The sequence below is a fragment of the Paramisgurnus dabryanus genome, chromosome 5 (genome assembly GCF_030506205.2).
Source record: "Paramisgurnus dabryanus chromosome 5, PD_genome_1.1, whole genome shotgun sequence".
In the NCBI taxonomy this organism is placed as follows: Eukaryota; Metazoa; Chordata; class Actinopteri; order Cypriniformes; family Cobitidae; genus Paramisgurnus; species Paramisgurnus dabryanus.
The window spans coordinates 14,334,877-14,349,065 of record NC_133341.1 but is presented as its reverse complement, the minus strand read 5'-3'; the positions used below and the strand labels follow the sequence as shown (position 1 = coordinate 14,349,065).

General features: G+C 36.3%; 2 protein-coding genes across 4 annotated transcripts in view; one reads left to right on the top strand and one right to left on the bottom strand.

Annotated features, from left to right (window-relative positions):
* The window catches only part of dpf2 (double PHD fingers 2), a 30,462-nt gene extending 20,648 nt beyond the window's left edge, over positions 1–9,814 (top strand). The window contains exons 8-12 of one of the 3 annotated variants that reach the window (XM_065267158.2): positions 821–958; positions 4,474–4,605; positions 4,695–4,807; positions 5,179–5,260; positions 5,440–9,814. In XM_065267158.2, coding sequence (XP_065123230.1) covers positions 821–958; positions 4,474–4,605; positions 4,695–4,807; positions 5,179–5,260; positions 5,440–5,522 — 548 coding nt within the window. In that variant the 3' untranslated portion in view covers positions 5,523–9,814. The remainder of the gene's footprint in view (positions 1–820; positions 959–4,473; positions 4,606–4,694; positions 4,808–5,178; positions 5,261–5,439) is intronic. The other 2 variants (XM_065267156.2, XM_065267157.2) reach the window with 2 other exon arrangements.
* Positions 9,815–10,365: 551 nt separating this feature from the next.
* chrm1b (cholinergic receptor, muscarinic 1b) lies at positions 10,366–11,991 on the bottom strand. Its single transcript, XM_065293579.2, has one exon. The coding sequence runs from the start codon at positions 11,842–11,844 to the stop codon at positions 10,366–10,368; it is 1,479 nt and encodes a 492-aa protein (XP_065149651.1). The 5' UTR covers positions 11,845–11,991.
* Positions 11,992–14,189: the final 2,198 nt, after the last annotated feature.

The following is a 14,189-nucleotide window of genomic DNA, read 5'->3' as shown; positions in this document are numbered from 1 at the left end:
ATCTATAAGGATACATGTTAAAACTATCCGATATAGCGTTTATAATAGCTGGTTGGTAGATGTTTACTATTTTTGGCAAAACCTCCGTAACAAACCAACATTTACATGAATAAAATAATTTTTACTTTGAAAATGATGCGCTGTCACGTTAACATCAGCTGTTCGTTTACATAAGACTCCATCTATGTTCATTTACACTCAGAGCAACGTCTGAGTTCTCAAACTAAAACGGGGTCTTCAGCGTTTGCGAACGAATCCGTTTATGAGGGTCGAAAACGGTGATGTAGTGTAGATGAAAGGCGTAAACGTAGCAAATGTAACGCGTTTTAAAGCATAAACGCATTAATGTAAACATAGCCTTAATGTTGTTTTAGACTTCCCATATGATCGATCAATGACATGAAGGTTATGGCATTGAGATGTTTAAATGAATGAGCATCTGGATATTAGTCTCCTGTTTTTAGGAGCCATGTTTGAATGGCCTCTGAACTTTTAAGTAACCAGCATGTTGGCATGAGAGTATAAGTGCATGCACAAGAGAGTGGTTTTGATATGAAGCAATTATGCCCTGTCTGCTAAAGTTGAATTTTGCTTTGTATTGTTACAGTGCATCTTCTGACTTACTAGGAGCTGTTAGAAATCCTTTTGCTGACAATACGCATTGACCCCGTTTATTATACCGTTTATTTTCAACAAAACAGATTTTTAACCCTCATTGTAAAGTTACAATATTAGTGCAGATGAAGTGCATATTTTAGGACTGTGACAGCTGGACTGCAGGCATTCATAATGTCTTGTTGTACTCCCTGTGTGTATGTAGTCTGTGGAAAGCGCTATAAAAACAGGCCTGGTCTCAGTTATCATTATGCCCACTCTCACTTGGCTGAGGAGGAGGGGGAGGACAAAGAAGAGATGGACGTTCGTGAACCGACCCCACCCCAACCGGACGAACCGAAGAGTAAGCAATTCATCATGCTTTGTTTTTGTTGGGTTGCCAACATTTTTAATTTTGTAGTACTTTGAGTGACTTATATTGTCTGTAATACAAATGATAGATTTGGTAAACTAACTAGCTGGCAGTGAATCACAGCATTCATATTACTATATTACACTTTGATTATGACAGAATAGCTCTGTTTAAAACTCTAGTGGGCCACCACTATACTGCCAGCTGCTTTCAAAGGCAGCATTCTTACTGAAATGGAGTTCATAAGTGACTTATCATTTTTTGGGTATTGAATAAATTAAGTAACTTTTTTTACATCTGCTTTGTGTGGTACACTCTAAAAAAATAATGCTAAGTAGCATTAAAAGCTCGTAATCATAGGGGAACCGTTTTTAGTGCTATATAGCACCTGTAAAGCACCTTTGAAGAACCATCCGGGGGTGATATAGCACCTCTATAGCAGTGGTTTTCAAACTGGGGGTCGGGGCCCCCAGGGGGGCCACGAGATGGTGCCAGGGGGGCCCCAGTTTTATGACATTTTATGAAATACATAAATTTATCATGAATTCTGTGTAATTAAACCTAAAAAAATAAGGCTACCAACCAAAAGCACTACTTTTTGGTATAATTTAATGTTTTTTTTTTTTTAAATTAAATGTTGAGTTTTAGAACAGTTTTTGCACAAATTTTCTTTGGGGGGCCGCAAAGGAATGCACCGTACACAAGGGGGGCCGCAGGCTGAAAATGTTTGGGAACCACTGCTCTATAGCACCAGATATGGTTCTATATAGCACAATATGGTTCTACATAAGTGCTACGCAGGTACTTAACATGGTTCCTCTATGATTATGAGCCAGTGAACCACTTTTAATGCTGTTTAGCACCGTTTGTTTTTATTAGAGTGTATGCTACCTTAGAATTCAACAAAAAAAGTATCCTAAAATGCAGCCCGGATTTCTTAAAGGGGTCATGACATATTCTTTATATTATTTTATTATGTTCTCTAAGGTGTACTTATAATATTACTCAAGTTTTTTTTATTGCCAAAAACATACACATTTTAGTAATTTATCACCTTTGCCACCCTGTTTTTCATCCTCTGCTCTATTGACAGCCTACGTGCTCTGCAGATACTATGCTGTTTCACTACAACTACAGCTTCCCAAACATTCTTTTTAAGCAAAATGGGTATCATTCATAAAACACGAGCAGAACACATTTTTGTGTAAATCGTTCGTAAAGGCGTAAATTTTCAGATTAGTATTTTCAAAATGTTAGTTGGTATGAAAAATGTACACCTGCTCCCCACCATGTGTAAATGGTGCCTAAAACGTTCTGTATTTTTTTTAGACAAACTAATTTTTATGACATTTTGATGAACTATGTATCATAATGTCATGCCACAAGTTATTTTGTGCTGCTGTCTTTATGAATTTTTTACTTTTTAACTTTGAGGAAAAACACAGAGCTTGTCGCTGTGTCTTTTTACACAGCCATCCAATCACAGTAGAGGAGGGGCGGGACAAACGATACATTGCCCAACCATCATGTAACAATGAAGAAACTCAACAATGGAGAAGTTAATATTACTTTTATGCTACATTTTAATATTCAGTAATATTGTTCAAAATAAGATAGAAGTAACTTGTTGTAGATATTCAAAACCACAGCCACAAATGCTTCTCCCCAGAATAACGCACAGCGCTTCCAAACACTCTCAAACATTGTGTGTTTATTCATATCACAGACAGCCATAAGGAAAGCATATAAATGAATCACTATTGATTTTACTCTTTTACACAGAGAATTGCACCTAAATAATGCACTTATTGCCAGAAATTATGGTAAATGGACTGCATTTATATAGCGCTTTTACGGTACACACGTAAAAAATAAGAAACAATCCGTGTCTCTCTGACGTCGGGATCCGTCAAAAGCCCTCCAAAGATGCAACAACAACAACACAACAATACAATATTTGTCAGACATCGCAATCTTAAAGTTATTACAATCATATCATGATTGTAAACAACTACTCCTTCAGATCCCTTCGAGTTGCTGCTCTGACTGAAGTTCAGTTTTTGAACGCCAATGGGCGGAGCCAACGACACAGTTGATGTGCTGTGTCTTTCTCTGGGACAGAGAAGGGGGAGGCTGCAGACCTGAAGCAGGCAGGTCATATGAAAATTAATATCTATTTGTACGTCACTAATCCAGACGTTTTTCATTTGTTTTTTTCCAGAGAGTAATCACATAAATGCTTTCGCTATTGCGAAAAGAGAGAATATAAAACTTACAGCATGTATTAAGAATACAAAGACCTGTGATATGTCAATTGATTACTTATGTCATGACCCCTTTAAAATGCCTAAATATTCTCACTATAGAGTGCCGCAGGGATATATAGATTTTTGGATTATTAAAGCAACACTATGTAGTTTTTTTACCTTTAAATAATGTCTCTAAAATTATTTCAGTAATAGAACAACTTTTAACTGGACAAATTGTACTGTTGCTGCAACCTGAGCAGCCTCCTAGCTGCTACAAGCACACTCTGAAAGTGGCGGTGGAGGGTAGGAAACACAGCCCCGCCCCTCTCCCTTGCCTGCAGAAGAGTGTCTGATACCAGGCACTGTTGCGCTTTTCAACCACATAGGGGAGCTGTAAGTCATTTTTACATGGAAACTACATAGTGTTGCTTTAAGTCCCTCCAGAAAAATGTGATTATGTGATTGCATGATTCAATACATAATCAGCCAAAGTCTATATATTTATTTATATTTTTCAAGTACGCAGCACTTTTGTGGCATAAATGACATATTTCTGAGCGTAAAATATGCAGGGCTTGCATGATTTCATATTCCCCGCATTTTGTAGCAAAAAGTCACTTATATCTTAGCACAAAGTTGAAATATTTTGCATTTACTTCAGATCAAGGATTTTTGCCCACAACAATCACAAAAACACTAAATTTTCTGGAAGGACTGATTATTGCAAAAAATATGCTTTGTATTTAACAAAAGTTTATTACACTTAAACGTTTTATCCAACAGGATATACTTTACAGATAAACACAACTTTTATACATTTTGAAGTCTAAATGTGTTTACTAGAAATTTAAAGCTAACCTTAGCCTACAAGCAAACTACACCACGGTCTCTCGACATCAATATCATGACCACCAAGCTTCTGACAGCTCTTCTAAACTTTATTAAACACATGACATAGAATAAAACGTGAAAATATCTTGCACTTATGTTAACACGAGATCTTATTTAAGGTTAAACAAAACCCATTGACTGCTAAAAATCGACCTCGTTTCCGGGTTTTGCCTGTACAAGTCTGGGTTTTTCCTACATATCGCTGTGGCACTCTATTTCTGGAACATTACTTTTAAATGTAAAATATTTGTTTATTAGCCTGTAAAGTGTGTGTGATACATTATGGAAGATTGTACAATTACAAATTTCTTATTTTTGAGTTTTTTTTTAAGTATGTTACGTATTTTTTCCCTCTATCTCTTTCAGCTCCTAAAAGGGGCCCAGATGGTCTGGCTTTGCCGAACAACTATTGTGATTTCTGTTTGGGAGATTCTAACATGAATCAGAAAACTGGCCAATCAGAAGAGCTTGTGTCCTGCTCAGACTGTGGTCGGTCAGGTAAAACAAAAACCACGAAAAACTTTTTGTATTGCTACTGTTTGTTTTTTCCTCGACCTACAGATCATAGGTCTTCTTTAAATCCACAGGTCACCCCTCATGTCTGCAGTTCACTCCTGTGATGATGGCTGCTGTAAAAACGTATCGCTGGCAGTGCATTGAATGCAAGTGCTGTAACATATGTGGAACATCAGAAAATGATGTGAGTTTTTTAGCATTGTCCAACCCTTTAAAAACATGTTTAATAATGTATTAAGCGATATTTTCACAAGATTTTTTTTAGATTTGTTTCTACAAAATATGTATGCAATTTGCAAGATAATTTAGGGTATTTTAGGGTTAAATCTGTATATTTAAAGCACAAATTACCTAACCTACTCTGCAAAAAACGAATCCAGTCTAAAATAGGGCTTAATTTTTCGTTTTTTTTTTTTTTTAGCTTTTGCTTCATTCAGTGGGAAGATATTGTTTTTATTTTTTTATTGCAGAATTGCTCTGTAAACGGTTACGCAAACTTAGTTGGATTATTAGTAATGAAGCCTATTAATGTAATATTCATGTGCTTTGTCACAGGACCAGTTGTTGTTCTGCGATGACTGTGACCGAGGTTATCACATGTACTGCCTCTCACCACCAATGTCTGAACCTCCGGAAGGTAAACCCAGTGAAACCACATTAAAATCTGTAGTTTTGGGGGATTTTGTACAAGGGTTTGGAAGGTACTATTCTTTGTGAAATATTTATAAAAAGCCCTAGACAACATAATTAGTTGCAAAAAAATGTGGGTCATGTTCGGTTGAGCATAAATAACCGAGAAATGTATTTGTGTCACAGGAAGTTGGAGTTGTCATCTGTGTTTGGACCTTCTAAAAGAGAAAGCCTCCATATACCAGAGTCAGAATGCACCCCCCTCATGATGATCCTTTTGAAAAGACCCTTTCACTTTTAAACATTCGTTCAGTCGATCAAATGAAAGGTGTTAAACAGAGGTTTAAGTGGAACGGAAAAGGGACGACCACCTTTACCCTCCCCATAGTTACAAATGAAAGGAGAGATAAAGAGAGTTTTAAATCTCCCATCTTAGCAGGTTTGATCTCAGTATGACTGTTACACAGTTCCTAGTTTCAAACTACCCTTGCTCTTTGTTTTCAACTATTAGTCCTTCCAAAGTGAATGAACATGGCAATACATCCATTCTCTACTGGATGGAAATGCTTTTAACAGTACATACTTGGTGTTGACCCTTCTTAGAGGAAGTCACAGTATGAGAATATATGACTCTGTTTTTGAGTTCCTGCTCATATTAGACCTGAATGTTTCCACAAATACTTAAAACAAATCATTAACGCAGCTTATATCAGCCAAAATAATCATCGCTTACCCAAAATATGCAAATGTACCCACACTGTTCTTTTCACAGAGAGGAATAGTTGAAACCAATCAGCATGCCAATGCTTGTTCATAATAAGCGAAATAGAAAAAAGCAAATGTGTTTTTGTATATTTATATATTTGTATAGCATATAAAGGTGTGTTGTATTTAAGATCTTATAGAAACTATAGAAATGGTTCATTATAATGGGATTTCCTGAGGTTTAATGATAACCTCTCATCTGCACATGCCACTTAAATACTGAATCTAGCAGTCAACGAGTTGGTTCTAGTAATGAATGGTTTAATCATGCAAGATAAAGTAGTGACTTGAAATGTATTTATCTTCATTTTTAGTTATTTTGGGATACCCTTATAATGCTCAGAAGATAGGCCTTATAGGTTCACAGGCCTGTATAAACAGTATGCCCTTAAACATTAATGACAGTTGAAAAAAAAACGATCCGCCAACAGTACAGACTTTACTACACTGTAAACAAAAAGTTTAAACAACTTAATAATTCAAGTCAATTCAACATTTTGACTTGGAATAAGTTGACATAACTTAGAAAAACAAGTTTATATTGTTTAACTTAATTTGTTAAGTTAAAGCAACACTATGTAGTTTTTTTACCTTTAAATAATGTCTCTAAAATTATTTCAGTGATAGAACAACTTTTAACTGGACAATTTGTACTGTTGCTGCAACCTGAGCAGCCTCCTAGCTGCTACAAGCACACTCTGAAAGTGGCGGTGGAGGGTAGAGCACACAGCCCCGCCCCACCCCCTGCCTGCAGAAGAGTGTCTGATACCAGGCACTGTTGTGCTTTTCAACCACATGGGGGAGCTGTAAGTCATTTTAACATGGAAACTACATAGTGTTGCTTTAAAGTAACATAGAAATATATTGATATGATATCATTTTTTAAAGTGTAACGCTGGATTTACACCAAATGCGGTAGAGGCGGCAAAAATGCACTATTCGCACGTAGTTGGATGCTTAAACAGTTTGAGTTTACTCGCTTTATTTGCGCGTTAAATTCTAGTCATTCGAGACATTCATGTGGAAATTCGCATCATGGCAGGGGCTTCTGCGACTCTGCTCGCTTTCTGTAATCATGTCACTACTAGAGTAAGCTCCTGATTGGTTAATGCAGCTTGATTTTCCAAAAAAGGGTTTGATTTTTAAATTTGCCAAAGTTTCCCGCGGCAACACTCAATTCGCTCAATTTATGAGGCTGTTTCTCATCTACTGCAGCTTGATAAACGCCTCATTCGTGCTGCAAGACTTCCAGACCAGCGAAAATGCGTCTTTAACTTGACTTAACATTGAAATTACTCACGCTTGACACCTCTACCGCGGCTGGTGTGAACGCAGCATAAGATTTGTATTGTCGGAAATCTCACAAAGTTCTATGCCATAATTTTCATGTTTACTGTAATGACATCATATTTGCATAAAATAAGCCAAGAATACATTTCACTGATATTTATTAATTTCTTTTAAACTAAATTGAATTGCCAATTGCCAGTTTGTAAACGCCAGTGAACAGTTGTTCTGAATTGAGCCAGATTGTATTGGATTCATTCAAAATCTAAAAGCTCTGCATGTTTAGCAGCTTATGTATTTTTGATGTGGAGCGATTTTTTTTATTAACAAAGAAGTGTACTGTCAGAGTGCCCGTGGGAGCATCACATGCTCAATAGGGTGGTAAATACAATACAGCATGCTTTAATTTAAAGGCTGCTTCTTTAATCTAGTTTTGTGAGATTTTTGTCAAAAGCAAATGTGTGCCATTTTATTTATTTGTGTTTTTTTTACTGAATGTTCATCACAAATAGGACTTTTTCTTCATTTCTGGAGAAAACAAAAAGGAGCTATGAGAACATGAGGTTTTTAGCACATAAACATAGCGCTAACATGAGTAAATTGTAGTATTTCCTGAATTTGGCAAAGCTTCGTTTGAATAGCTTCCAAGAGGCAAATATATGGCCGCCTTCAAATGTTTCCCTTTGTTCCCATCCTGTTGCAAACTAGCCCAAACATCCTTTTGTTTAAGGAATAAATCCACTGGGGTTCATCCAGTTGTCTTCCTCAGTCCTGTTCTTTGTAAATGAAGACTGAATTAAGAAATTAATTGACCCAATGATAATTCTGTGTGCTCTGCAAGTCTTCGGCTCCTATCAGCTGTAGACATCCGTGTAGGCTTTTATCAAATACTGTCAGTACATTATTGCTTACAGAACTCATAAACATGTACGGTATCTTATCTTTTGTTTTATTTTGCATTCTCAGTTAAGTCACTGCATGTTTATCTTACAGTACGTCGTCATTTATACATAGCATTTTTGTTTACGCTCATTCTGTTGAACTTTCACAGTACTGAAATAGGAAAGGATTATCTAACAATTTATCTTGATGGTATCAGGCAACTAACTATAATTAAAATAATTAGTACATGTAACACATTTCCTGGATTTTCCACAGATGCGGTTTATCTAGAGAGAGAAAGAACCATTTCATGATTTTGCTTTATTTTGTGTTATTCAAAATGATTATTTGTGGATTAGGTTGTGGGATTTTTTCAGATGTATGGTACACTTTTTCCTAAAAAAAAATAAAACACTGTCACTGACCATATTTTGTGTTTAGAGAAAACTAATTCCTTATTCATCTCTACTTGATCGCTGTACCAAATACAGTACGGTGCAAAAGTCTTAGGCCACCACCACCAGACTTGTTTTAATGTCCATCCATATTTATTTTCAATCTATTTTTATTAAGATACAAACAGAAAATACAGGAAATATGTACAAAAAATAATTTTCAGGACTAAATGTCGTCTTTAGGCAACGTCTGTGTTTAGCGTGACCCTTCTTGGCACTAAACACATCTTGAGCATTTTGAGCATAATGTAAAAATACAAAATTCTTTACAATTAGAAATTAGGATTTAATTTCATTTAGGTTTAAGAGATCCTGCAGTTTCCTGCTATTGCTCAATTGGAGTCGGAGTTTACCCTGAAAACTTGACACATCAGTTTTTAATACTACATACACATTTCCTGTAGTTTCTGGATGTATAAAGAGACTGAGAAACAATAATATATGATCACTATAACATTGCAAAAACAACAAATCTAATTCTGGCATGGTGGCCTAAGACTTTTGCACAGTACTGTAACTAGCTAAAGTCATCTTTTTTTTACATAAAAAAATTATCTCACGTGATGTACAGAACATTCTGTGAAAGTATAATCTTGATATCTTTAATATTGACTAAGATCATCAAATTTTAATGCTCATAATCTCATAATTTTGAGGGTCACATATTGATAGATAAGTAAAAAAACAATAAACAAAAATGCTTAAGTAATTTGACCCTTACATTTGATCTGTGAAATGAAAAATAATATAAAAACTGACTGCGTTTGCTCCAAACACACTGCTGTTGTTTATTGGGCTGATGTTCATTGCAACTTTAAAATGATTATGTAGTAATCCCATGTAGCAACAAAGTAATTTTTTAAGAGCTGTTGTCACAACACTTTGGTCGGATGTTGAGTAAATTTTAACATTAACCAGTACTGCTCATGGAAAGAATTTTCCTAATGGAATGTTGTGACATTTTGTAATGAATCTGTATTTAGAAAACCCTTCAAATGATTGCTTTATGCATTCCATCTATGCATAAGGCAAAGCAAAAATGGCATACAGCTCTTTTTGGATGTGCTGTGTGGTCGAAAATCATGTTGTGTTAAACTGAATTCAAAATGAATACGTGTGTAAATGCTGAAGGGAAAAATAACACACATAGTAGTTATAGAAATATTTAGACTTTAGACAGCTGAATGAGAGTAAACGTAAACCCTATGATATACCATTTTTGGCCAATGACTAGTGATGCACCGATGTATCGGCCGTCGATATTTATCGGCCGATTTTTGATGAATTTGAAACCATCGGCATATCGGCAATAGCACGAGAAAGGCCGATACTGATTGTTTATTAATTAACTGCATAAAAAAATCCATTATATGTAAAAAAAAAAAATAGTTAATGTTGTTAATAAAATAAATGCTGAATAGCAAAAACCACATTTGAAGGTTGTCATGCTGTCGTCTTATATTTGTTTTAGCTTAATTTGTGCCTCTCTTATTATGTTGGTCAGTTGAATGTTAATTAGATCCAATCCATGTTCAGTAAAAATAATTTGATGCAAAAATAAACTAGCTAACAGACCAACTGTACAGTATTGTATACAAGTGGTTAATATCGGTATCGGCCAGAAGTTGTCTGTTTAAATCGGTATCGTATCGGCCCAAAAAATCCTATCGGTGCATCCCTACCAATGACTATATTTGAATTCTGCAAACAATGAAGTCAAAGGTTATACATTATTACAAGTTTTTTTGGGTTTTGCAGAAGCAGTGCGAGTCCAGCTGCTTGTGTCCCACTTTCGTTTATCTCCACAGCGACAAAGCAGCAGTGCCTTGAAGGTGAACCGGAAGGACTCGTTGCAAAGGGCGTAGCACATAGGATTAACTGTGCTGTTCACGTAACACAGCCAGTATCCGAGCTGCCAGAGTTTTTCTGGAACACAGTGTGAAATGGAAGCCAAAACCATGATGTTGTATGGCGTCCACGTTAGGATGAAAGCCAGCAAGATGGCACTTAGTGTTCGGGCGGCTTTCTTTTCCCGAATGATCATATTGAGGCGATGCTTTGCTCTGGGCTCATGGTCTGACTTTTTGAATGTTTTAGAGAGTCGTTGCTCCATGGGACCTTTTGGTGATACATTTGTTGCAAACAGTTCTTCTGATTTGCATTGCAGATCCTTTAACTTAATCGCAGACAGTTCGGATAAAGTCGCTCTTGCGCTACTGTTCTGTTCATGTTCATCCTCTGTAGAGGAAAACAGGGTGCCGTCGTCTTCAGAGTTCCAGCTTTTGTTGCTGTAAGCTTCTTTGTAACTCTCCTGTGCTGAATTTTCCAAAATGGCTGCCATTTTATTTCTCGTTGAATTTAGAGAATTTTGTTTCCAGGGAAAACATCCATCTGGCATGCTTTCATGTTTTTCTTTGCCCTTTCTGAAATTTCTTTCCTTTGAGCAACTATAGCTGCTCTTGAGACTGTCCTGGTACATGGATTGTTTGTCCAACCCAACTATAGCCTTAGTGTTTTGCACAGTCCCGATAAAACTAGCAAGTCCTTTTGCTCGGTTCTCAATTTCCCAATAAATTCGCCAATACAAAATGATCATTATTGTGACTGGTAGATAGAACGCAGCTATCGCTGTACCGTATGTTATAGTAGGCACCTTCAGGAAGGGTATAGAGCAGTCCTGAGCTTCCGGTTGTCGGCCCACCACACGAGGCCAAAGTAAGATAGCGGGTCCCCATAGCACAAATGATACCAACCACGCAAGGACAATCAGCACTGCTGCTTTCTTTGGTGTGCGTTTGGTTCGGTAAGTCAGCGGTCGGGTAACTGAGAAATATCGGTCAAAGCTAATGACCAGCAGATTCATCACCGAGGCGTTGCTTGCTACATAGTCAACTGTCAGCCACAGATCGCAGGCTAAATGTCCCCATATCCAGCGGCCCATTATTATGTACACAGTATATAGGTTCATGGACACAGTGCCTAAAATTAAATCTGCCACTGCCAGACTCAGTAGATAGTAGTTACTGATGGTCCGTAGCTGACTGTTGACCCGGAAGGAGATAACCACCAAGAGGTTACCGAGTATTGTGATAAGTGACAAAGGTCCACTCACAAGCACAATCAGAACCACCTCCCATACCTGGTGGCCCCCGAGTGGGTCCATGCTATGGTTTCTTGCTTTAGAGCTGCAAGTGTGGTTCATCTTCCCTGGGGAGATGCAACTTCAACATGCATTCTTCAGGAAAGACAGAAAGAGATGTCTCCTGCATTTCTGACTGTAAACACCAGGTACTCCCTGCGACTAAGCTGAGAATGAGCAAAATCAGAGTTAGGTTTGGTTTTTGAGGCAATTTTACAAGTCTGTTATATAATATTGTTTGACTGCACAAACATTTTAGTGAAATATGCAGTTGGTCCTTCCTTTAAATTATGTAATCAATAAACACAGTTTTAATAGTTTTCTGCATTTTTGTACCAAGACCTGGGCAAATGTGTTATTAATAATTAGGGATCGACTGACATGGATTTTTCAGTGCCGATACCGATTTTTGTTTCATCAGCCTTGGCTGATGACCGATACAGGCTGCCGAATTTCTTGAGGCGATATTTGGAGACGATATTGGCGAACACGGTAGTGTCATATCAGCCGATGCTGATATACATAAAACTCGCAAATATCGGGCCGGTATATCGACCAGCCGATATATCGGTCTATCTCAAATAATAATGTTATCGAGTAGGGATGCACCGATACCACTTTTTTGGAATACGAGTACGAGTATGAGTACTTGCATTTCAGTACTTGCCGATACCGAGTACTTAATAACAAAAAAATAATTTAAATTTACAGGTAACAGCTTTAGTAATATAATTTAACAAAAAAACAAAGGACTAGTTTTCCAGTTTGTTGTAAACTCTGCCTCTTTGGAAAACACAAGAGGCATTAACCCCTTACACGCTGCTCAAACATAGACATTTCTCAGACCGTGGTATCGATTCCAGGTATCGGGGGACTTTTAACGAGTACGAGTACTTTAGAAAATGTGGTATCGAGGCCAATAACCAATACCAGTATCGGTATCTGTGCATCCCTATTATTGAGGATAACATTTAGGGCAGGTCATCACACTAAAAACACACCAGCATTAGGTCAAAAAGGTACAACCCCAGCCGTTAGGTTAAATCAATCCAGAAAATTTTCATATAATACCCAACAATAGGTTAAAATAACCTAGCAAATAAATTACAACCCAACAGGTTGGCTTGCTCTCTTTTTTTACCCTACACATTTTCTTAGGGTACATACCTGTTATTAATAATTCCAACATTTCAAATAAACAGTGTTCCTGTGGCTCAGTAAGAAAAGCAGTCAAAAGGTTGTGGGATTGCACTTGTTTATTGTTTTGGATTACAGCTTCTGTCTAATGCATAATTTTAATAATATACTAATATAACGTAAAATGCAATATACAAAGCTCTACCTAATCCATTTTATATGAAAAGTATTTTCATTTCTAACTTCCCTGCTTGTCTCTGAACCACATTAAGAAAAACTCATGTGAAGGTAATTTATCTGCTTGGCGTCTAATGTCAAATTGTGTGTTGACTCTGATAGAACATCCAGTGTTGGTGGTGTAATGCATTACAAGTAATGTGCATTACGTGATAATATTACTTTTCTGAAGTAACAAGTAAAGTAACGCATTACTTTTTAAATGTACACATTAATATTTGAGTTACTTTTTTTAAAAATTAATGCAAGTTACTTTTTTAGTTTAATTAATTTGATTAAAAAAATTACTGAATTAAACTGAAACGTAGTCACATTACGCACTCTATGTGTACACACCTGTGTGGGAACAGTTTGAGTCAGAAAGTGAGATGGCAGGCCAGAGCTCGATATTTTTGTGATGAAATCAAAACTTTTCAGTCATAAAAAACCTGCAAGGCCTAAAAGAGATCAAGCCTCAGCCAAGACAAAGTAACGCAAAAGTAACTAAGAAGTAACGTAAGCATTGCTTTCCATGAAAAGTAACTAAGTAACGCAATTAGTTACTTTTTTGAGAGTAACTTAATATTGTAATGCATTACTTTTAAAAGTAACTTTCCCCAACACTGAGAACATCCCACACATTTACACATTGACATTTTATATGAAAGAAATGCATTGTTGTCTTTAACTTTAGAAAACAAGCTTCAGAACACAATTGGCATGTTTCATTGTTTTATTGCACATTGTGCTGCTGTTAAATTAGGCCATTATTTTGATAAATTAAGTGTTTATTCTAATAATTATTAATAATGCATTTAATTGTTTATTAAAAGGTTGCTTTCAGTTATAGAATTGTATATTAGTCTTGCACATACAATATATAATACAATACATAAACAAAATACTTGCAGCATGTATTGCTATTTTCAGCCTACAAAAAGCGTTAATGTGGATAATACCTTAGACGGAAACCTAATTTGTGAAATCATATCTTATAAATTTGTGTAATTTAATTGGTATATAATTATTTAATGTAAAAAATATGCAGCATTTTC